Source organism: Adiantum capillus-veneris, chromosome 10 (genome assembly GCF_014529385.1).
Source record: "Adiantum capillus-veneris isolate H3 chromosome 10, ASM1452938v2, whole genome shotgun sequence".
Lineage (NCBI taxonomy): Eukaryota > Viridiplantae > Streptophyta > Polypodiopsida > Polypodiales > Pteridaceae > Adiantum > Adiantum capillus-veneris.
This window is the reverse complement of record NC_140940.1, coordinates 95,821,923-95,847,584: the sequence shown is the minus strand read 5'-3', so window position 1 is coordinate 95,847,584 and position 25,662 is coordinate 95,821,923. Positions and strand designations below refer to the sequence as shown.

Here is a 25,662-nt window from a genome sequence, read left to right as displayed (position 1 = left end):
ACACTTATTGACAAGATGGACTTTTTAAAGAGGAATGTTGCCCAATAGGCTGTGTCACAAAATATAAAGATCATGATGGAAAGTAGATGGAAGTAAAGATCATGATGGAAAGTAGACAAAAGTGAAAGTTAGTAAGTACACCGACACATACGGGTAAATTAGCTTTGAAGTGATTGATGTGACTTTTCACTTGCACCCATACACACGAGAGAGGAGGAGCAAGAGGAGGGGGCTTACTCAATAACAATTATCAATGATCATATCTGCCTCTTGCCCTTGGCCCCGATGTGCTCATATTGCCAAAATATTCCAAATTTTCCTTTGTGAAAAGATCTAGATTGGCCCTATATTTATTCCAATATAGGGCTAACTTTATTGGCTCCCTCCATATCATGGGGACCAATAAATTCATAACTTACATAGTGCAAGAACACTAAAGAGAACTCTAAAGGGTAAAACAAGCAAAGAAAAAGACAAATGTATCAAGGTGCACTCTACCGTCTCTCTATATATATTATATCGACACAAAAAGTCTTTTGACCACTTCCATGGGTCTTTTCATTTCCTAAAGTCACCTTCACTTATGCCCTAGATATTTTGAAAGGCTTTTTAATTTTCCAAGATTGGGGAGACTTAATTGTCTCTCTAAACATTTCTTCTCGAGGTAATTGCTCTTGTTAGATACAAGTGTTGGAGAGGTCTCAATAAAGAGCAACATATTTTTTTCTATTTGTGATGCTTGTGTTAGACATAGGTCCTGGTGAGGGTCGAATAAAAAGCAATTTCGATGCCTCGAGTGTCATACAAAGCAGATATTACACAATAAAAAATATTTGAACTTTTCCGATGGTGTATGGGTGTAGCACAACTAGAGTAGCATCACTTTTTGACATTGCTTTTGTCGAGTTCCAAAATTGCAAGTCAGGGATGGGCGAGGAGTTTACGACATGTATGATTGCAAGGTAGCGGACACTACAAACTAGCAATTGTCCTCAATTGCAAACATGTCTAGGGTGCACATACGCAGACATTTGTGACTTTTCTTGTTTTGATGCTCAAAATTCGTCCTTAAAGCACACCTCTTGGAATGTGTGCAATTTACTCATGACATTGACTAGTGAAAATTTTACTTCTTGCTAAAAGATAGTGATTTTTTCACTTCTTGCCAAGGGATAGAATATACACCAGTGAAATTTTCAATTCTTGCTGAGAAAGAAAATTTTCACCAGTTTAACTTATCCTTTAGATTTAGGGGTTAGGGGGCAGGCCCTTTGGGTCGTCTATCTGGTGCAGAATCCTTGACGGATGCCAACCACGCTAAATCCTTGACTCGAAAACCTCTTAGTAGCTTGCACTAGTAAGCAACATGAATTGTTCTAACTCAACGTGCATAATATTTGCGCAACTGGCCTCATTGTTGGCACACCCTCTCTCGATAACTTGTGTTGGGCCCCCTCCCCCCCTCTATGAAGCTCATGAACGGTCCTTGAGTGACCATTCCCGACAACACATCTCCCACTAATGGCTCTTTGCATTCCCGGGAATGGTCCATGAGTGACCATTTGACACCTTTGAATGTGTGAATTTTACTCATGACACTGACCATTGATCTTGGTAGAATGTAGTAATGTACACCAATAAATTCACTTCTTGGAATTTTCACCGAGTTTGGACCAAAAAAGAGTGCAGGAATAAAAGCGTGTTACCCAATTCAGCAAGCTCACGAGTTGCTAGTCACGAGAATTAGTTCTCTTCCTTTGTCGCAATTATTACGCGCATGCACGCATCACGCGAGCACGTGCGGACTGTCAGCAGAGGAATAGACGAGGAAGTGGACGCCAGCTGAAAGCGCAGGAGGCCCAAAGGGAAAACATACACACCCCAACGGCGATCCAAGCATGCAGGATTATTAGCGAGAAAAGGTTTTAAGGATATTTTCTTCACAGCCATTTTTCTTCCTCCTTGTGAGTGCGCTGTGTCTCAAACCATGTTGTAGCACGTCAATTTCGACTCAAATGCTTCACCCACAAGGAGCAGACTACAGCGCTGCAACTTCAAATAGTCTTGTAAGGTTGCACAGCTCACTGACAGAGTCGCCTTTTGAATCAAGGCCTCAAGGCATTTATGCAGTTCCGCTGCGTATGAAGAAATGGCTGAAGATGCGCAGATCCACAACAGCATAAAGTGTGATACGCTTGAGCAAGAAGAGGTACAAGAGGATGTTGGAGCTGGCCTTGTACCAAACCATCAATTGATCAAAAGCGGAGAAGAAATCAAATTGCCCCTCTTATCAAAGAATGAGTCGCCACCTGTAGCGAGTCCTGTCAATGATGGGCTTTCCAATCAGCGACTCTCTTCTTTAGATGTCTACAGAGGCCTCACAGTAGCTGTAAGTGTCCATTGCATTTGTGTCATGCTATATGTGTGCCATGTGTGTAAGCATACAATCTTTGAAAACATGTGACTATTGATATGTTTTCTTGAGTTTGCTTTCGATGTGATAGGTGTAAGCGAGGACAATCACTCTTTTCTAAGAGAGTGGTATGTGGCAACTCGATGACATGGCATGTCTGCTATAGAAGACACACACACATACACACCAAGCAACACACACACATTTTTTTTTTTTTGGTTGTAAATCTATTGGATTAATTTACATGTGGGAAGCCTCAACGCGAGGAAAACCCACCATAAAGATCTATAAAACCGAACATGAGGAAGTCACTCCATATAGGAGCAAACTTCCAAACTAGAAACAGTCATAGAAAAGTGTCAAAGTCGTGATGTCTATGTCTTTTAGTCTACAGCAGTCAAACAAGGATTGCCGTAGAGAGCCTCTAAAGTGATCGTAGAGCTGAAACTGTTGAGATTCAAAAAGAGTAACATTTCTTTTGGACCAGATCCAGGAGAAGGCCCAAAATCTCCCAAAATCTGACCCAATGCATGAAAATCGCATGCGGACGCAATTGCAGTGTGAGTTTTCCGAAAACCCAGAAAAGTTTCCCAAATGCAGCAGAAGGAAACCTCGAACGCAATTGCCTTGAAAGCACAAGCAAGAAATCCCGAGAATCGGGGCAAAACCAAAGAAGGTGAGGAACTGGTTCCATTCGATTCGATTCGAGCATCTTCGGCAAGATGAAGAGGCAATGCGACGAGAAGCCAAAATCTTACCCAACGGTAATATGTCAAGCATGCATCTCCATAGAAACACTCTTTGTTTTAATGGTAACTTGCTTTTCCAATTGATGGAACGAACCATGTTCCACCACTGCATTGACTTATGCATGTGCCAAAGCAAATTGCCATGAGATTGTATCCACGGAGGAGGCACAATAGCTCTGTAAATTTACCTTGAAGTCCAATTCTGCATAGAAACAGGTTGGAAACTTGGGGAATTACCAATGAGTTCCCAATCTTTAAGCCTATCCTCCTCATTGAGAATTGGTGTAGGTATAAGATGAGCAAGCAAAGCACATATGTCCCTCAAATTGGCCGATGGTGCATGCCCAAATTAAGTGTCTGACAAGCACGGGGAAAAGATAACAAAACCATTTTCATCCACAACATCCTCAATACGTCTGATACCCATTTTCATCAAGTTGTAAGCCTTGACCGGTTGAGTAACTGCCAAGGGAAAAGGAAATACTGCAGACCAGTGAAGGCTTTCTTTTCGCAATGAGTTACCATTCAAAGAGGATCTCTCCCGGACCACTTAATCTGAGAAAGTACATGTTTCCAATCCAATATCAATCTTGTAGAGTGAGGGCAGCCAGGTATGGTACCTTCAAAGCGACCCAATACAACTTCCCATTGATGAGTGATCCAATTACCATATGCCTTTGTGTTCATAGAACTGTACATAGTAGCTAGCATGCGTGACCAAGGTTGTACTTGCGAGAAAAAATCAGCCAGCAGTGTGGCTTTGTGTGCCAAAAGATGGAAATGTATGTTCAATATATTAAGCCCACCGTGCGATCTTGGTGTACAAGTAGACTGCATTCTCAACAAGCGTAAAGCTTTGCGTTTGGGACGTGTCTTCCATAACAATTCCATTGCCTGCGACATAAAGGCTGAAATGTCTTTATGCGTCCAAGACAGCAACGGCAAATAGAATTGAACAGGTGCCATCACAATGGATTGTACTATTCGTAGTCGTACAGGAAGAGGCCAAGTGGACAATTTCCAATGTCTCAGTTTTTGTGCAAGCTTAGCAGTCACCCATTCCATTTGTTGTGTCGCTGTACTGAACCAACCAATCGGATAACCAAGGTGACGAATCACATCATGTGGTGACAACAGTTGTCCAGGCCATAAAATAGAGTGCCAATCGCAAGAATTAAGAGGCAGCAAAATGGACTTTTTGAAGTTGATATGCAAACCAGCTGCCAGCCCAAAATCTGACAAAATCTTCATCAAAGCTTGAAGATCCGCACGATCATTTTTAGGCATAAAAAAAGAGTCGTCCGCATATGCCTGAGGAAGAAAAGAACTCCCTGGAATTTACACTCCATGTAACAAACCGGTTCATCCCAAAAAGCATGAAAAAATTCAGCAGTAAGACCATCCCATCTTGGAGCTTTCCCCTTCCCTAGTGCTTTCAAAGCATGATACAGCTCTTCATCTGAGAAGGGTTGTTCCAATGCATTCACTTCATCAGAATCCATAATCGGGGAAACAACTTCTAGAAATTGCAGTCTAGCACAAGATTGTGAAGCAGATAAAGGGGCAGGAGTAGCAAACAATCTAGCATAATGCTGATCGCATTCCTGGGACAGTTGCAGTTTTGAAGAAGTCCATGAGCCATCTGAAATTTTGATGCGAGAAATGGAGTGTCTCTGTCCCGAAGCATGCAAACTTTTAAAAAATTGTTTGGATGAACAACCTTTGTCCGCTATTTGCTTTTCTCTAGATCGTACTTGCCATTTGTGAACTTTATGCATTTGATTGCATGAAATTACATGGTTTGCCTCACATAACAATTCTTGAACAGACTGAACCGACAAACTATCAGAATCCGACTCCATAATACATTGTCGATGTTGTTTTACCCAAGCCAATGCTCTTCTTTGATCCCCAAGATACCATATTCCAAAGTCCTGAATAACAGATTGCATACGTACCACAAAAGAATGCCATGCAAATTCAATGTCAGCATGCGCAAGCATGAAAAGAGGATGTATAGCCGTGACAACCATTTGACGAAAAACCTCATGTGATATGTAACTGCTATTTACATGTAACAAACGGCGAGACGGCAAAGCATCCTCAGTTCGAGACATATCAAACAACATCTCCAACCATAATGGAGCATGATCTGATAAACATATGGAATGATCTATCCACATAAAGCATTATGCGTATATGTAAATCCCGAGTTGATCGGATTTGTACAAAGCCATAAGTCCTCAACATGCAAAACCTCTAGTAAAGATGACCATCTCTGTTTCTCGAACTGAAGCATATGCGTATACTGAGAAGTATTATCTCGAGAAGATGGCGAGTTATTGAAATCACCATAAATGAAAGCATTTGAGAGCCAGGGATAAGTACTCAAAGAACTCCACAAGAGAGCCCGCGTTCTAGAGGATTGCTATCATTTAGAGGTGGAGTTAGAGGAGCACTATGCCCCTGTACTTAAAATTATGAGATCGAGGGAGGTATCATTTTTGTGAAGTCTTTAGACCATTGTGTTGGATCATGTGCTTTGGAGACTAGAGGTGCCATTTTTATTAGAGAGTCCTCGAAGGACAAGCTACTGGCAAGTCTAGTGATGGCAACTAAGAGAGCCATCATAGATTGTTTCAATGCTAATATTTAAGCTTTAGCTGCCTCTACTATAACTGGCTAGACACAATAGAGGGCGGTACTAATTCAATTTACCTGTTATTAATTTCACATAGAGGACTGAGAAGAAGAGAGAACACAGATGTGTCTAGTGATTAGAATGTCACAGCGCACACGAACTTCGACATTTTGCAGGCCCTAAAGAATAGTACCCCTTTCGGTATTTCTTTATTCAGTTAAAAGCAAACGACGGAAACACTTAGATCAAACTCTCACCAAGCTGTCAAAACCTGTGAAGGGCAGAAATTTCAGGTTTTTGACTCCATTTCGGCAGCATAATGGCGCCAAAATCTTTGTGGGTCAAAAGTACAAGCCGAGGACGCATTCCCTTACATTTTGGAAGCTGCCTGATGAGCTGTGAGTAAATTTCAGCATGCTGTAATTTTCTCTTTTGGTGACAAACAGGTGCCCAAACTCCTGTGTACCCACCCCAAGGCTTCCCTGGAGTTATCTTGCAGTTCAAGTTTGAAACCCTAAACCTGCAAATAAACACAGCAAGGTATAATGCTCTGTTTTGGATCGTTTTGAGTGGAGCAAACATGTCTAAGCGTGTCTCAAGAGCTTTTGCACGCAATGGGACACTTTCCCTTTGATTTGGATGAGTTTTAATGCGAGAAAACTCTCTTGTTTCGCAATCATTCGTGATGGAACTGTGTGTATCCGTGGGGGATTAGCAATTAGCTAATCCGGTTCCTGTTCAGAAGGCTCTTGCCTTGACAAACGTGCATAGCCCAACTATTGGGGCATTACCATATGTGCAAGGGGAAGAGAGATGCACGAGAGCGGAATCATCGCGCTACACGAGACGAGCTTTCCATTAAAGCTGCAGAACACAAAAATCCACTCACAAATCTGAAAGCCAGCCTTCTCTCATATTTGGGCACCCCCAGCTGGGATGAGATCTTTTGGGGTGTGTGTTTACCTCTAGGTTACGCTCCTGCTGACACGAGTCCACCAGGCGCCCTATGGTTCAGTCTCCTGACCCCTCCCAACATATAAACTCCCAACTTATAAAGTTGTGAGTGACTTGTCGAGTGGCCCAAATTCCATTTAGGCGCACACATGCTTCCATACTCATCAGAATTCAGTGTTAACTGACCCGACTAGTCACCGACCTAGATTCTTAATGTGAGAAACTTGTTTGGTTGCAGCCGTTTCACATTGGCCATGCAATGTCCACTTGCACCTTTGCAAGAGTTTCTAGGGGAAATAAGAAAAAATAAAATAAGTAAAAAAATGTAATAAATATTTAGAGGAGGCAACATGAAAAATACACCTCTTGGTGACATCTACTCCCTCATCCACTACCTTATCAAGGGCTCCTCTCTAGTGAGGTAACATTGGTTAGCATAATTGCCATCTGTAGAGTGAGACACCCATAACCACGTGGACCTTGCGTACAACTTCCGCACTCTTCGCAGGAGCCATCATCGCCCGCCAAAGGAGGACCAATGCTCGACTATTCAATGGCCTCTCCCTGTCGAGGCAGCCCTCCTCGAGACACTATGCTAAGCAAATGCTACTCCCATGACTTGCCAATTGTAGCCTACAAATATCTAGTCATTCAAGGGCTTTTTTGCTTCTACTCTTAGCTATGGATTTTATTCAGATTAGACCTCATTTCTCATTAGTCATACTTTGTTTTAGTCTCATGAGCCCTTGTGGGCTTTAAGACTGTCACAAATGGACTACACGGCATGACCGTATTGGACCTAAGTGACAACTAAGACTGTCACTATGACAGAGGGGACAAAATTTGACCCTATGCACCTGTATTTTGCAGGAGGAAATGCGAGTTGACGTGGCAAGCCATATGGCAATTGACGTGGCAGTGAGAAAACAATTGACTTTTGGGAGCTTTCAGTTAATAAAAGCCATGGCCGAGTGCCCATACAGTAATGGCCTTGGGGAGTCATTGACACTCAACTGTTGGCAAGTGGATCTCCCCAGTTGTATCTATGAAGAGCAATAATATTGATTTACCATAAGGGGTGCCTAGTTAGGGCATAGTAACCAAGAATGGATAATCAGAACGTTGAACGGGGAACAGAAACATGTATGGATTGCCATTTCTTGTTAAGTAGATTCATGTCTAAAACATGGAATAGGGATTTGGACCGGAAGTTGGAATGGGAACAAGGAACGAAAGCTTGAAAATGGCCATTCCTTGTCACTATGCGTTAGGAGCTAGTGCATCTAGGAGTAGAATTTCGCCACTCAATGTCTTGTCTAACGCGTGAAGTGCTTTTTTCAATTTAAGTTTTTAAGTGGTGTTTCTAGTTGTTCTTTTCAGTCCACACATGGTGTCCTTTTGATTACAGTGGTATAAGATTGTTGGCAGTTTGGTTTTCCAACAAGTAGATCGATCCTACATAGATATATAAGTGGAAGCTATGAATTCGGACAAGTATGTAGAATTTCTTGTCAGCGAGTTGCAAGATTGGCTTTTGAGGCATCCTCGGCACAATTTTCTTGTTTTACAGAATGCTCAAGAGTTCTTGAATTTTATGATGTCTCCCATCATTAGTTTGCTTTCTTGACAAACAGATTGATCCTACATTGACATACAAATTGAAACTACGGATTCGGATCAGTATTTGCAATTTTTGGTGTATGAGTTGCCTTTCGAGGCATCCCTGTTATTACTGCTTAAAGGTATTACAAATCTTTAACATTTTTTGAATTTCGTGCAATTCTGATTCCATCATGCACTGAGCATACTTATGCAAAATGTCTGCGAAATCTTGCAATTCTGATTCCGTCATCCACTGAGCATCTAGAGGGGAGTAATTCTTAAACTTTACTAAGTACTTATGATGAGTTCTTCCAGACTTTAGTTGGCGTTCTTGATGATGAATGATCTGTTCTGGAAGAAGTATTTCTTCAGTTTCATCTACCTCAGGGGATCTTCTACAACTGGTTATGCCGGAGGTTCGACAACAAAAGGTGATAGAAGGCTCATGGGATAAGCATTACAGATTTTTTAATTCTCTGGGCCAATCTAAAGGCTATATTATTTATCTGATATGTAATCTTAAAGAGCCCATAATATTTGTTGGAAAGTTTTATAACTTTCTCTTTCTGATTGTCCTTTCCTAAGCTGCGCTTTATTTAACTTGAGAAGAATTGACTGACTATATTTTAAGGAATGACTTTATAAGTGTATGTGCATTGAATTGGAAATTTCTTTGATTGAATTGAAATTATGTGCTCTTTCATGTGTGTATTGTTAGACATGTATAGAAAGATGAAATGTCTGCAGCATTTTGTCTAATGAATGATTTGAACTTAGTGCATATAGACATTTGTTAGAGATCAATGTGATGTGGATGTGATGGCTAAGTGAATGGTATTGAATGTGAATTGAATGAGATTCTAGTACATCAAGATGTCTATCTGGATGAGATGATTGGATACTGTTGTGAGTGCATCAAGAGTTTCGGAAGGATGAGATGGCTGCACAGTGATCTACGTGCATTAAGAATTCTCGACGGAATGAGATGGCTAGATTGAATGATTGAAACATGGTGTTCTGTGTGAACTAATTGTTTGATTTTGTGAACTGCATGCTAGGTGGATGTACTGTCTTGTGAGGATAATCATGGGCATGGTTTTCTTGATTGCAATGTGAAATGAAAGGATATAAATCTCATAGTAACAAGATTTAGTAGATTAAGACATCCGTGAAACATCAATGCGGTCTGGATGTGATTGCAAAATATGTATTTGAGACCCTTGACAGAAAAGTGATTGCTCAGTGATTGATGTCTTTGTAGAGGTGTTGGATTGGTGAAATCTGGTGCATGAGTACAAAGAGTTAGTGTCTAATGAAGAAAGTTTCTGTCCTTTGGCCGTTTTTTGTAGGTGTAATCGAGGGTGATTACAATTCTTTCAAGAGGGGAGAATGTCACAAAGTGCTCACGTTACCCAACTGGAATCAAGTGGACAAGGGAAACTGAACTGACCAACATAAAGAACTCTTGAGCACCGATTGAGGGGCCTAACCCTAACAATCCCAAAATCTCAGGCTGATTTTTGTAAAATGTGCTTATATGCTGACGTGGTAGATCGTATGGCCGATGGCTTGGCAGGACTATACGGATTTTCTACGTTTTGCACTGGTGTTGCTACATGGCAGGTTATACGGATTTTTGTCAATTATGCTAGCAGATTTTGGGCTTTCAGCGCTAGTTTTGAGAGCAGATGCTTTTGGATGAAGAGCTTTTGGGGCTCTGCTTTCAGACATCCCTCGTACTGTTTATAAGCGCCCCTAGGGCCTCATGCTGCAGAGTATCTGGACGCAGTCTCTCGGAGAGAGTTGGACCCTTGGGAGTTGTACTATGCGAGCATAATAATAAAGAAATACTGAAAAGGGTCGTGTCGTGTCGACTCTTCTTCTCTCTCTCTCTCTTGTCAAGTAGGTGTGAGTGCACGTGTGCGCAAGCGCACGCGAGAGAGAGAGAGAGAGAGAGAGAGAGAGAGAGAGAGAGAGAGAGAATAGATCGCAGACGCAAGATATGGTGAAGAGGGGTGATCAGCTCCCCATGACTACCAAAGCAAGAGGACCCGTACAATAATTAGATGATGATGAAGTATGTATCCCTCTGGCCCCATATATATGAGTGCCCAAGGTGGGCGCCCAACTCAAGTGGACGGCCAGCCCCAAACTCGGCCGGTCGGACAAGGTACAACCTATGCTATGGGTGGCCAGCCCGGAGACACTAGCCGTACAAGGAAGCGTCCTAGACCTGTGTGAAGCAGCAGAGTGGTGTAAGTCTAATACCCCCTCTCAGCACCGGATGTTGAACACACCGGATGTTGAACAAACCGCATGAAGCCGAAGATGTGAGGCAAATGATGAAGATGTATGTTGCGATATCTGCAGCAGTCTCGGTGTCCCAAGAGATCTCCATGGTAAAGTGCCGTCACGAGCAGTGTAGTAACCTGCTGTACTCCGCCGATGCAGGGTGAAGATTCTGCATGAAGGTCTTGAGCTGAGTGTGAAAACAACTCCTTGTCGTAAAAGAAGTGCCAATAGACTTGCAAGTGTCCTATCCAAAAGGATCTGTGGTGTTTGTAGTCAAACCGTCTGGAGAAAATGGGGAAGCCCAAGAACCGTCATGAGAATGACCGAAAGCCTGTCAATGCATGAACTTGTAACCCATTGTGGCCAGGGCCGCCAGGTGGCTAAGCTGTGTAAAACTCCAGGAAGGCCAGATGTAGCAATCTGCGTCGTAAACGTCCTTCGAATCAAGGAAAGCCAGACTAAACAGTCTGCATTGTAGAAGCTACCGTAAGCTGCAATAGTCATCGATAGAGCGCACGGATCACCACCGGATGGTGCCCTATCAGTAGGTAGGGTAATCCAAGATGAGGGGAACGCCAAACTCAACAGTTTGCGTTGTGAAGGGCCTTTGAGAAGAGGTGTGGTCAGACCAAGTTGTTTGCACCGTGACCATCTTGTATGAAGAAGGGAAGGCAGACTGAGCAGTCTGCGTCGTGAAGATCCTTTGAGAAGAGGAAAGGCTAGACTAATCTAATTGCGCCGTCTTGCCTATATCTTCTGCTTCCAATCCTTCGGTGTCAACCAAAACAAAAATCCGCGCCAACAATGCCACCAAACCGTATCTCGGTGTGGCTCTCAATGTGAATGAGCTAGGAGTGGCCTACTGCCAAGGTTGGGGAATAAGTCTGCTATAAGGTTACTGAGGGTGAGTGTAAGCAACTCTGAAGGTAGCAATCCAAATGATTAGGAGTGTAGAAGAGCAATTGCACTACCATCCAAGCCAAGCTCCAGGTGACTCCGGATGTAGTCGCGTATGATGCGTGATCTCCCGCATCTCGCGGGTAAACTCTCCAAGAGAGTCCAAAGCACTGAAGTCCCACCTCAGTCTGTAGATCCAAGCAATGAACCTGTCCAAGAAGAGATCCAAGATCCTCTCCTTAAGTCCATGTAGATGCTCCTGTGTAAGCAAGCGATCTGACTTGTCGAGGTTAAGTGGTAAGTGTCTGTCCACCAAAGATGGTGGTATCTTCTCTGGGAATGTCGGAATCACTTATGCCATGAGCATGGCCATATCTCGTGTGAACTCCTCTGATGAGTGCATAGGTGTGTCCATAGCAAACCACAAGTCACCACTCCCTCTGGAGTGCGCAACCGCGGAACGATGGCTGGAATGAATGGATCTCCCAAGGATCGTACGCCCGTAGATGATCAAGCTGATGTCGAAGATATCGTGTACTGCAGTAGTCACTGAGAGACCGCATAGACCACCACCGGATGTTACCCTGGCAGGAGGTAACGTCATCCAACACAACCCAAGAGGCTGCTGTCCACCCAAAAACACAATTGTGAGGTGATGAGAACGCTGCTGTCCAACGATTTTCAGCGTGCTCGTACGCTCCTGGCATGGTTCGGAGCGGTGCAGAGGGTGTAGGGAGGGTTTATCTTTGTGTGTACAGCTGTCGGAGGGCTGAAAATAGAGAAAACAGTAGTGAATATATGGCTGAAATCTGAAGCAAATGAAGAGGATTATTGGCGGCAACGCACCGGATACGAAGCGGTGTGGAATGCAAAATCCAAGTGGGTGTGGCTAGCGCTCCCCCTCTTTTGCAAAACGCTGCCGTGTTGTCTTGAAAACGTAGATCTGGTTGAAAACGCAGGTGGTAGAGGAGGGGTTTTTAGACGAGGAAAGTGCCCAAAAGGGCTAGCGCTAGCAGCCAAGAGGTGATCGCCACCAAGGGAGAGCAAAAACACAAGCAACCTCCAAAAAACGCTAGGGTTTTTTGCTGCCCAAAACGCAGATGTGCTGAAAACACAGGTTCTTCTCAATAAAACGCTGTTGTAGGTTGAGCGCTGGCCTCTCCTTGCAAAAAACGCTGGCTCATCTTCTTCTTGGGAGCAGTACCTTATGCGGAAGGTGCGCATGAACCATGGAGAGCTGAAGCTGCTGATACCATGTGTGCGCGCATGAGAGAGAGAGAGAGAGAGAGAGAGAGAGAGAGAGAGAGAGAATAAGGTGTAGCGGAATGAATGTTTGCGCTTTGCTCAAGATGAGTGCTCCGAACTGTGCTCAAGGTTCCTTTTGTTCTTATGGAAGGGAGAGCCTTCCGTTCTTAATGAGAGAATGCTATGATCACAAACAAAGTGAGTGGATACTGTGCGTGCAAGTGTATGAGACTGAGAGAGAGAGAGAGAAGAGAGATACGACACCATACACGTTGAAAAACCCTCCTCCGAAGGCCCCACTCTCGTCGACGAGAGTGGTCTACTTATGATTGCAATCTGGTACAAAGGGAATGCATATGATTGATGCAAGTCTATGCTATGTTGACGATGACGACAGTGATGACGAAGTCGACCTAAGGGCTGAAATCTGCAATCTTTCTACTACTGTCCAAAAACGGTATGGGCTGAAATCTGCGACTGATCCAAAAAAACGCTGATTTTGGGGCTGTTTTCGGCGGGTCTTTGACGCTGAAAATCTGCAGGTTTAGGGCTGAAAACTGATGATCTTCAAGGCTGAAAACTGAGGTCTTTTTGGGGCTGAATCTGCTACCTTTTTAGGGCTGGTTCTTGTTGATCCTTCCTTGCTTAGAATTGCCAAGGCTGGGATCTGCAAGGGGCTGAGATCTGCAAACGCTGATGATTCCCAAAAACGCTAGGTGTGCAGCTTCTTAAAAAACGCTAGCTGTAGAAGCTTATGCCGCGATGGGTTCTGATGCAAAACGCTAGTGCTGAGGTCTTCTTGGCGATGGGACTGCTGAGGAAAACGCCAAGCTGATGTTGATGAAAACGCTAGGACAATGGGGGATCTTGCTTGAGGGAATTGCCCCCAAGGGGTTCTTGCTTGAGAAGTTGCTTGTGAGCGGTGGAGCTCCTGCTGCCTCTTCTGCCAAATAGTGCTAGCTTTGGTTTGCTTATATATTTTCTTACCCAAATTGCCCTACCTACTTTTGTTGGAAAGTCACTTAAATTAATAAGTGAAAAATGTCAAAAATAGGGAAAATAGGCTAAATGCACTGGAAAATTCCCCTGATGGAATTTGATGGATTCTGATGGGAATACTGATGATCATGTTGTGTGCAACGAGAGGATCTGCATCTATACTAAGTGACTGGGCATGCACGGTCTACGAATAGACTCACAAAAGTGCCAGATCACTTCTAATCTAGACTGACTGGACCCTGATCATGCACTAGCTTGTCCACGGACACATAGGGTTGAATGTGTCACATGACATCCCCTCCTTTTCAAAATGAGGTACTGGTACCGAACTGTATGGCGTCGAGGGAGATAGCCAATAGCATCCGAAATCCTGGAAGGGACTTTTCGTCGGCCCACTCTGATGTGTGGGTCGTGAGGTACTTGAACTTCATAAAGGTCTGCAACGCTTGCTTCTTTGGTCCGCGCCGAAAGCGACACAAAGTCTTTTGTGGCTCCTTCGATGCTTCAACTCCGTCTAGAGTCATGCTTCTTCCTTCTTCAAGAATCTCCATGGCTGAAAATTCTTGAAACCATTTCCAACACAAAACCATGAACATACCCATTCCATGTAAAGTGAGTGGAAAAAATCTTGTCTTCTCTAAAGACTGTGCATGCAATGTAAATGAACAAAGAGACGGAGCGACAAACTGTTCACCACATACACGCAAACAATGAGATCGAATCTTTCTCTTATGATCTAGAGCAATCAACTGTGGCAATTCACAACGGAAATGTCCATGCTTGGTGCTCATACTTTCATGTGCTCGTTCTACGAATGTGTCGTGCCAAGGAAGAGACATGGAATGTGACTTCCTTACATACATACTTTTCAGCTTTTCATGAAAAATCCGCATACATTCGTGCTCATCCACGAGAGAAACGTGCTCAACATACAATATGTCATGCGTAGGAAAAGGGATCACATAAAGATGCTGACTAAAATACAGGAAACGATCACGAATGAAATGTTGAGCGCGCGGCGGTGTGTGCAAGTGAAAGAGCACGCGAGGAAGTGCAGTGTGTGTGCAGAGAGGGGTGGCGAAAGCCAGCAGGAGAGGAAGCGCTAGCAGAACGATGAGGGAGAGAGAGAGAGAGCTCACGTTTTTGGGAAAAACTCAATAAGTGAGTTTTAGGTTTTCCCACTTTTGTTATAAGTGACTTTTAAAAACTGTGTCTAGGTTCAATATGAACCTCCAGCTGTTCAAAAAGGGGTTATTTAGGCCTTTAACCCAACAACCTCCCACTTAAAGGCATAAATGACCCCTTTAAGTTAACCAACTCCCACCAGCTGTATGCAATGCTCATGTTGAGCCTTAGCAAGACTCTTGGTGAGAACATCTGCAGGGTTATCCTGTGTGTGAATCTTAGTCAAGGTGACTAGACCATCCTCCAATACCTGTCGTATGAAGTGGTATCGCACATCAATGTTCTTTGTCCGTGCATGAAACATGGCATTCTTGGCCAAATAGTCAGCACTTTGGCTCTCACATCCCAAGATAGGAGTACTAGCAGGCATACCAAGCTCTTTGACAAGTCTGCCCAACCATATGGCCTCTTTAGAAGCCTCAGTGGCTGAAATATATTCAGCCTCAGTAGTACTCAATGCCACAATTTTCTGTAGTAGTGAACACCAAGAGACAGCACCACTAGCAATAGCAAACACATAGCCACTAGTGGACTTCTTGGTATCCAAGTCACCTGCCATATCTGCATCACAATAGCCCTGCAACGTCAGGTCACTTTTGCCATAGCATATACACCTAGATTGTGTACCTGACAAGTATCTCAGAATGCATTTCACAGTTTCCCAATGTGCTTTGCCGGGATTGGACATGTATCTACTAACAACTCCCACCGCATGGCAATGTCAGGACGAGTGGCAACCATAGCATACATAAGAGAACCACAAACTGATGCATAAGGGATTCCCTTCATAGCATTCACTGCCACGTCATCCTTTAGGAAACCGGCTTTGCTAAGTTTTGTGTGTGGAGGTAAAGGTACTTCAAGTGACTTAGCTTCAACCATGTTAAACCTGTCAAGTACTTTAGCAATGTACTTTTCTTGAAATAAGAAGAACAATTTCAGCTTTATATCTCTCTTGATTCTCATGCCCAAGATGTGCTCAGCATCACCTAAATCCTTCATTGCAAAAGCTGAATTCAGCTCACGTTTAAGAGCATCAATGGTAGACTTATGCTTCCCAGCAATCAACATATCATCTACATATAGCACAAGGATTATAGGACTTTCATCATTATCCTTCTTTGTATACAAACAATGGTCTGAATGATTGCGTTTAAAGCCTTGAGACAGCATAAAAGTATCAAACTTTTTGTACCACTGACGTGATGACTGCCTTAAACCATACAGTGCCCTTCTTAGTTTGCATACAAGTTCCTTTCTATTAGGAACTACAAAACCCTCAGGTTGCTTCATGTAGATATCTTCATCAATGTCACCATGAAGAAAAGCTGTTTTTACATCCATTTGATTCAATTCTAAGTCAAGCACTGCAGCGAGAGCAAAAAGGACACGCAATGTCGTAAGCTTTACAACAGGAGAAAAGATCTCGTGAAAGTCAATCCCCTCTTTCTGTGCATACCCTTTGGCAACTAACCTTGCTTTATACTTGGGCTTTCCATCAACATATTTGACCTTGTAAACCCATTTGTTAGGAAGAGCCTTTCTTCCTTTAGGCAATGGCACAAGATCCCAAGTATTGTTTGCATGCAAAGATTTGATTTCCTCTTGCATCGCAAGCTCCCACTTACTGCTTAACTCACATGATTTTGCCTCTTTATATGTAAGAGGCTCTCCCTCATCTGTCAACATAACATGATGCAAAGAGGGGTCAAAGCGTTGTATCAATCTTTTGACACGAGTAGACCTGCGTACCCAATGATCTACATTCTCAGGCACAGGTTCTACATCAGGAGGCAACTCATTTTCAGCATGCTCATGTTGCTGAAAATCATTTTCAGCCATGACAGGTGGCTGTCCATCCTCATTTGGAGCATCTAAATCATGTCCTACCTCTTCTGGCTCAAGGTTAACCGGCTGATTATCAATTTCAGCTTGCGGTAATGCATCCCGAGGCTCTTTTTCAACATCATTAGGTGGCAAGAGAGGTTGAAATTTGACCGATTTCTTGTCAATTTCATAAGATGTAGCATTTTTCAGCAATTTAGCCTCATTGAACACTACATCTCGGCTGCGTACAACCGTCTTAAACTGAGGCAACCATATCCTGTAGCCCATTTCACCCTCTTCCCCATAACCTAGGAAGAGTCCTTGGATGGACTTGGCATCTAGCTTTGTTCTCAAGTCATTATGAACATGGACAAAAGCCTCGCAGCCAAACACTCTCAAATGATCATAAGAGGCAGGTTTGCCAGACCAAACCTCCTCTGGAATGTCATTTTTCAGCGTACTGTTAGGAGAGCGATTGCATACATGAACTACAGTTTTCAAAGCCTCTCCCCAAAACCCATGAGGGAGATTAGCCGTGGACAACATGCAACGCACTCTCTCACATAAAGTACGGTTATACCTCTCAGCCACACCATTAGAAGATGGATTATAAGGGGTTGTCAACTCCCTTTTAATCCCATATTCTTCGCAATAACACTGAAATTCAGCAGACGTGTACTCCCCCCTATTGTCAGATCTCAGACATTTAAGCTTACTATCCTTTTGCGTGGTCACAAAAGCATGAAACCTCTCAAATGCATTAAATGTCTCACTCTTATTCTTTAACAAATATGCCCAGCCTTTCCTAGTGCAATCATCAATGAATGTAACAAAGTATGATGCACTACCAAAAGACTTAACAGGCATTGAACATACATCGAAGTGAATTAAATCAAGAGCATTAGCTTTGCGCGAGACACCAGAATAATAAGAAGACTTCTTTTGTTTACCATACAAACAGTCATTACAAAAATCTAACTTGGTGCCCTTTACATCAACCCTCTTCAAAGAGGAGAGCACATCAAGTCCCTTTTGGCTCATATGGCCAAGTCTTTTGTGCCACAACTCCAAATGAGAAGCAACTTTGGCCACTGCAAGAAACTTGCCAGGCAAAGCTTTGCCATGTAAATAGTACAATGTACCACTCTTGCATCCCTTGACAATGAGCATTGATCCCTTAAGCAACTTCCATGAACCCTCGTAAAAAATGGTTGTATAACCCTGTGCATCCATCTAGCCAACAGACAATAGACTCTTCTTGATGCCTGGTACATACCTTACATCTTTAAGCATAAACTCTTGGCCATTGTTTAATGCCAAGCGCACAGTGCCCATTCCTTCAATGTCACAAGCATGGTTATCCCCAAGGTAAACCGTGCCATACTTGCCTGCATGATAAGAAGCAAAACACTCTCCAAATGGAGTCACATGAAATGAGGCACCGGAGTCTACTATCCAAGACTGTGTAAGGCCATCATTTGCACTTAGCAATGCATCAATGACATCTCTACGTGAGATAAGCATGTCTTCTGCATTTGCTACAACAAAATCTGAGGGGCATGAAGCTGCAACCAAGATCTCCTCACTGTCGGATAACTCTGTGATAACCACACTAGAGGATACATTGACAGTCTCCGAATCCTTGGAGGAGGTACCTGCTGTTACTGATTGGACTATTTTCTTATTTTCAATGATTAATCTCTTTTTTAGGATATTTTATTGTGTGCACTAAGAATTGGTAAAAGATTGTAGCTACAGGAACTGCCATCAAGAACGGACAACTCTGATGTGTCATTTGATGGGTGACGGTAAACATCGCGAAGGAGTTTCCGTAAGTTCGGTGGAAAGGGCCGGGTTACGAGTGCCCCTGATGCGTCACATGATGGGTGACGGGTGCATCAGTAAGGGGGCATCCCGTAGGCTAAGGAGGAAATCCGAACTGAGTAAGAAAATACGCGTAAGAACGCAAGCACAAGAATAAAGATGGGTTCAATGAAGCTTTTTACGAAAAGCAGGAACAATCGCGGGAAGGCAGACGCTTTCCCGCGAGGAATCTATGTTTGCATTGCATTCGTGCATGTGGTTGCATCCAAGGACGCCTGGGAAGTGTTGTTAAATGCATTGGTTTTAACTTATAAGGTTTTATTGAGTTTTTGGGCAGGTTCAGACCAATTTTAAAATATGCCGGCCGCCCACTTAATAAGTGGGCAGCCACTTAGAAGATAAAGCAACAAAACCAGCCAGCGAATTCTCTCTCCCTATTTCGGGTAGAACAATGCAAAAAAAAAAAAAAAAAAAAAGGCCGCGATCTCTACGCGAGCAGTTATTCGTGCCGTGGCCAGGGAGCTATAAAAGCACCACATGTCCTTACTCACGGGAGGTACCAACATCAGCAAGAGAAGACTCTGCTACAAGAGATCGCGAGACTACGAAGCACGGAAGTCGCTTTTCCCGTGCAAGAACGACAGGTATCTATTGTGGATTCGCTATACGAATTGTTGTCGCGTGTTTGTGTGGTTTGTTTTGCAAGAATCTCCTGTCTTACTGGAAGGCCCTTCACGGGAAGTATGGCTTCACGCCTAAGTCCCTTACGAGAAAGTACGGCTTCGCGCCTAAGTCCCTTACGGGAAGGAACGGCCTTGTGCCCAAGCCCTTTACGGGAAAGCACGACCTTCGGGTCTAAGATTACAGAACGGAGGGGTTTCCTCGGGTTCTCGTGCTTGTATACGAATTCTCCCTGAATAAAAGAATACTCTTAACGGGGGGGGGACCAACCTATCTTCTGGTCCCTAATAGTGTGTCGATCTTCTCCCTTCTCTCACATTTGCAAAGTATTTTAATTTTCAGATTTTCAAGTGCTCGTGTACGCTCCCGTTTTGTGACAGTGGTATCAGAGCTCGTACTCCTCTCTTTCTCTGCAAAGAAGGACGATTCCGGGAAGAACGGGAAGAACCATGTCGAGCCAAGGGAGAAGCGTTGAAGAGGAGCTTCAACAAGTGCAAGCTCAGCTTGCGGAGTTGCAACAAATTTTACTGTTGCTAGACGTCCAAAAGCTTTTGGGTGGAATGAAGAAAACGAATGGAACTGATGCAGCCAAACATCCAGACAACACTGTTGGCGTGAGACCACAGGAGGCAAGAGAAGAAGCACGTGCCGAGGTGCACAAAGGATCTTCGGATCGGAATGAACGGCCTACTTCAAGGAAAGGCCAGGAAAAAGCGCTCTCTCTGCTAGACGAGAGCAAGGACATCTCTATCTCATCTCCATCTTACTCTCCTGATTATACTTCTACTTCTTGATCATCTCGTCAGAAGAAGGAAGCCGCTACTACTGCCACTACCCTACATCAACCTAAAGATAAACCTCGATTCAAGAAGCAAGGTCGCAAGTCTCAACATCGCATGAGAGTCTTCAAATCAGGCGACAAGGACATCAAGTTCGAAACCTACAACGGACGGAGAGACATCTCCAAAGCATTGTCCTTCATCAGACAGTTTGAAGTCGCCATTACCAATGGGCACTTCACAGAAAAATCCAAATTACGCCATGTGGGGATGCACCTCAAGGAAATGGCAAGTAATTGGTGGTTAGCCAAGATTCTGGAAGGTTCTTAGGCCAGAACTTGGGAGAGCTTTAAATCTGAATTTTATGAACAATTTCTTCCGCCTGACTTCGAGCAGGACATACGGAAGGAATGGGACTGGCTTGCCCAGAAGGAACATGAAAGAGTAACGACTTATGTGGACAAGTATTGATCGGTTCTTCTGAAGGTCACTCCCTTCATGAAGATTGCCGACGAGGAAAAGAAACAAAAGTTCGAAGGGGTCTCCAACCGCAGCTTCGAAAGAGTATGAAGGTGTATCCGCATGATACTCTTCAGAGGATGATGGAGTCAGCAATCATTGCTGAGGATTTTCACTCAACTGGGACGCCCAGAAAGATGGAGCATAGCACTTACCGTGCAAGACAAAGAGGGGTCTACGATGACCAAGGGGGCCAAGGAAGAAAACGTCCTCCATCTAGAGACGATGATCATTCTAAGAAGCCAGAGGGCACTGGCAAGCGAACTAAGTACCTTTCTCCTACTCAACTTCAAACTCTCAGAGAGGAAGGAAGATGCTTCTACTGTGGCGAGAAAGGACATATGAAACCGGACTGCTCGCTAAAGCAGCAACGGCAAGAGCAAGCCTCTACGAGGCAAGAGAAAGCAAGGAAGGAACCCGCACCACCAAGCTCGAACTCCATTCCAGATGTTCAAGGAAACACAGAATCAGAGAAAGGGAAGCCCTTGGACTTAGTGTTTCAAGAATTGTGAAAGCATGAGTTGCATGTGAATGCAAAGAAGAGCGAGTTCTTTCTCTCAGAGATACACTATCTCGGCCATATAGTCTCTCACAATCAAGTGAGTATGGATCCTGCCAAGATCCGAGTGGTAGAAGATTGGCCTATTCCCACTACGGTACATGATGTATGTAGTTTCCTGGGATTATGTTCGTATTATCGAAGGTTTGTTCGAGGATTTGCTCATGTAGTAGGACCACTTTATGACTTGACAAAGAAGAAGATTCCTTTCAGATGGGGATCGAGACAACAAGGAGCTTTTGATCGGCTCAAGTACTTGCTAAGCCATGGACCTATTTTGATAGTGCCCGACTTAAGAAAACCATTTGAGGTTCACTGCGATGCTTCAGGCGATTGCATTGGAGCAGTGTTAAACCAAGAAGGCCATGCAGTGGCCTACGAAAGCAGACGCTTAAGGATGCAGAGTTGCATGCATCAATCTACGAAAAGGAACTCATGGCTGTGATTCACGCCTTATCCAACTGGAAGCACTATCTTCTAGGAGCGGATTTTGTGATCAAGACTGATTACCAGAGTTTGTGGTATTTTCTTACGCAAAGGAAACTATCTGAGAAGCAGATGAGATGGGCAAACTTTTTGTCTATGTTTCACTTCCAGATCCTTCACACGGCTGGGAGTAAGAATGTGGTCGCGGACGCATTGTCTAGGCGGCCAAGGGTGAACGCTATCACTTCGGTGTATCATCAAGAATTAGAAGCACTACCGGATTTGTATCCGAATGATCCAGACTTCTCCACCGTTTGGGGAAAGCTACATCGTGGAGAGAATGAGTTTCCCTATTCCATTCAGGACGGTTATCTCTATCACCATCAGGCCATATGTGTGGCGGAACCATTGAGAAAGAAGATCATGGGTGAAGCACACGCTTCGCTTTATGCGGGTCATTGGGGTATTCTCCCTATGACCTTAGCAATGGAAAGATATTTCTTTTGGCCTAGCCTTAAAGAAGACCTTGATAAGTATGTCAGGGAATGCTTGGTTTGCCAAAAAGTGAAGTATGATCGGCATAAGACGCTTGGGTTGCTATAACCTTTGCCTGTGCCTAATGAACCTTGGGAAAGTATTGCCATGGACTTCATCATGGACCTCCCTAGAACTCAGATTGGAAATGACGCGATCTGGACCATTGTGGACAGGTTTAGCAAGCAAGCACACTTTATACCAGTCAAGAAAACGATAAAAGCAGATCATATGGCTAGGGTCTTTCTGGCACAGATCTTTAAGTATCATGGAATGCCTAAGTCTATTGTGAGTGATCGAGATCCTCACATGACATGAAATTTTTGGCGTGCCTTGATGGATAATCTTGGTACGAAGCTGAATTTTTCATCTGCCTACCATCCTCAAACGGACGGGCAAAGTGAGATAGCCAATTCCACAGTATTGGATATGTTAAAAGCTTATGTGTCAGACCGGCAATCTGACTGGGAGAAATATTTGCCTCTTGTCGAGTATGTGTATAACAATACCATACACTCATCGACAGGGAAAGCACCTTTTGAGATTCTATATGGTAAGCCTTTGCTTCCACCCATCCTTTTAACTAAAGATAAGATCTTTGCAGCAAATGAATTTGTCCGGGACTTGGACACAGCTTACGGGCAAGTTAGGAGAGCTATTCTACGCTCTTAGGAAAAGCATAAGAAAGCTGCAGACAAGCACAAAAGGAATCTAGACTTAACAGTCGGACAGTTAGTCCTCCTCAAGTTTGAGAAGGCAAGACTTAAGAAACAAGCGTCTCATAAGGGGAAGGTGGTAAAACTTTCTACTCGTTATTATGGGCCGTTTAAGATCACTGAGCGAGTAAATGATGTCACGTTCCGATTAGCGCTACCGCCTAATTGGAAGATCCATAATGCTTTCCATGTCAGTTTACTCGGGCCATATGTGGGACCGCCTCCAAGCCAGCCTAGTGTTGAGGAACCTCCTGAGGTTGAGCAAACGGAAGAAATACTCCAACCGGAGCAGATAGTAAGTCATCAGGAGCGGTCTCTCAAATCCGGAAATATAACACGGAAGTATTTGGTTAAGTATGTCGTCAAAGAATGTATCGAAGGAATCGAGTGCTACCGCTCGCTGCTGCTACACGCTCCCCCCCCCCTTGTGCCATCGCTGCCCCTCACCCCCCCCCCTCTCTCTCTCGCCCTCGTGCTGCCCCTAGCCCCCCCCACACTGCTCCCCCTCGCCCTCGCGTTGTCTCCCCCTACTCCCTCTTGCCCTCGCGCTGTTTCCCTCACCCAGCCCAACCCGCCTCCACTGCCCCCTGCTGCTCGCCACCCTCACCCCTAGCTGCCCCCTAGCCCCCCCCCCCCCCCCCCCCCCCCCCCCATTCCCTGGCTGTTTTCTCCCTCCCCCCCCGCAGCCTTTGTACCCTCGCTCGCCTCTTTATCCTTCCCTCCATCCTCCCCCTCGGTTCCTCTTTGTCCCCGAAGGTTTTCTGCACCTGGCTCTGCAACATTTTTCTTCGGACAAGTGTTTGGCGTACTCGGTTGCAGTTTTTCTTCACCGTCCGCTTCTTCGACTCAACAGTAGACACAGATGGAGGCTCCAGCTCCGCCACAGAGGGACTCGCCTGAAGCCCCCTCGGCCGACCCCGCTGAGCCCACCATTCGACTTGCTCTTTCGCCGACAGAGCAAGCGAGCCTTGCCGCAGAGGTAGAGCGCTTGCAGGCGACTTCTGTCATCTGCAAGGTTCTCGGCACCCGTCCTAGCAGAGGAGAGCTGCGAGACCTTCTCCAGGCCCGCCTTCTCGCAGAGGTGGGCAAGATTTTGGATGTCCAGATCCTCGGACGGGGGTACTACCAGATCGAGTTCGAGACTTCCGAGATGGCCTCCAAGGTCATAGCTATGAGTCCACTGGCCATCCGAGCATCACGCGCCCACTTTCGACAGTGGTGACATGGTTTCGACCCGACTTCGGATGTGCTAGTAGAGGAGGCAGACATCCCCATCTCAGTTTGCTTTCCGGGTTTACGGAGGGAGTACCTTCCACTTCTCTCCAGGATTGGCTCCGCCATCGGGACTGTCCTGTAGACACCTCGTACGACAGCATCAGTAGCTGCCAAGGCGGCTGGCATCCCTTCAGTTCGAGTTTTGGTCAGAGATACCCACACGCTCCCGAAGGTCATCCTTCTGCCTCGGGTGAGTGGGGTTTGGTTTAGACAGAGTGTAGAGTACTCGGGTCTCCCGAACCAGTGCTTCATTTACGGACAGATGGGCCACCTAGCGAAGGCCTGCCCACGGAGGCCTCGACCTGCAACTCAGCCTCAGCCCCAGCCTTCCAAGGCTGGGCCGCAGCCACAGCCAGCGGCATAGCGCACAGATTTTGAGCCACCCTCCGAGCCCGGGGCTCCAGCAGAGAAGGGGTGGCAGCAGGCCCGTGGCCGTCGACGCCAGGGGCCATAGCGACAGCCTGGAACTCAGAGTGGGCCTCAGGTGCCTACTCAGCAGCAGTGGGTTCCCACGGGGAACTGCTTTGGTCCACTTGAGCAGGAGGAGGCCCCTACGCCAGCCTCCACTTCCGCTTCACCCTCGCGAGCCACCCCACCTCCAGATTTCCCCTCTTCCTCCTCATCCCCTCCCCCGCCCTCTGCTCCCGCCCACTCCCCACCTTGTCCCCCTGTCTCTGTCGCCCCACCCCGCTTCTCTTCTCCTCTGCCCCCCCCCCCCCCCCCCCCCCGCTCCTTCTCCCCCTCCTCCTGCTTCAGTACCACTGTCGACTCAGGAGACTAGTCCCTCGCCGGCGGCTAGGAGATCTCTTGGCAACGCCTTTGCCACGAGTCGCCTAGCGAGAGAGGGTCAGCCATTCTTGCGGCCCCCCCTGCAGATTTAGACATCTTCCCTTGCAGCTATCCCTCGTGGTCTGACGAGCATTGACCTCCGACGCCGTTGGGATTTCTTCGATTACGGATTCACGCGCTTTCTCGGCGATTCCGCAGCAGACCACGAGGCAGCCTGCTTCAGGGTCCACGCTTTGTTCCTCGCTACTAGGGGGACGGAGGCCTTGGACTCAACAGTTGGTTTCTCCTTTCCCCTCTGTGGTAGGACCGAGACAGAGTGGTCCCTCGACTCAGTGGTGGGATGGTTGCATACACAGGTTCTCGAGTTCTCTCACCACATGGGAGAACTTGGAGTTGTAGATTTGCTGCAGACTTTGTGGCCACTGGCCAAGTTTGCGGTGACACCCCCAGACTCAGCAGGATGTAGGCACATTGTGGTGTACTTTTTTGCCAATACGCAGTGTTTGCCTTGCTATGTATACATTCATGAGGACTCCTGGTCAGAGGAGGTTGCTTTACGTACGGCTCGCTCCGCTTAGGCTTGGGCCAGGCACTCACTACAGGCTCGCCTATCTAGAGGACGCTCGGATGCGGATTACTCCCCATCCAAGCCTGCCTCGAAGATAGCCCGTCTTGCTACTGCGGCAGCATCTGTTCTCTCTCGCTCCCCATGAGGATCGTCTCGTGGAACGTGCAGGGATTAGGTGGGCCCCAGTT

At 45.4% G+C, this 25,662-nt stretch overlaps 1 protein-coding gene and 1 pseudogene across 4 annotated transcripts in view; one reads left to right on the top strand and one right to left on the bottom strand.

The window, feature by feature from the left end:
* The first annotated feature begins 1,735 nt into the window (after window positions 1-1,735).
* The window catches only part of LOC147449296 (uncharacterized), a 61,107-nt gene continuing 37,180 nt past the window's right edge, over window positions 1,736-25,662 (top strand). The window contains exons 1-3 of one of the 4 annotated variants that reach the window (XM_086521780.1): window positions 2,374-2,389; window positions 8,392-8,499; window positions 8,675-8,790. In XM_086521780.1, coding sequence (XP_086377906.1) covers window positions 8,701-8,790 — 90 coding nt within the window. In that variant the 5' untranslated portion in view covers window positions 2,374-2,389; window positions 8,392-8,499; window positions 8,675-8,700. Of the gene's footprint in view, window positions 2,390-8,391; window positions 8,500-8,674; window positions 8,791-25,662 lie in introns of all 4 variants that reach the window. The other 3 variants (XR_015189423.1, XM_086521778.1, XM_086521779.1) reach the window with 3 other exon arrangements.
* Window positions 2,402-8,385, bottom strand: LOC147449297 (uncharacterized; annotated as a pseudogene).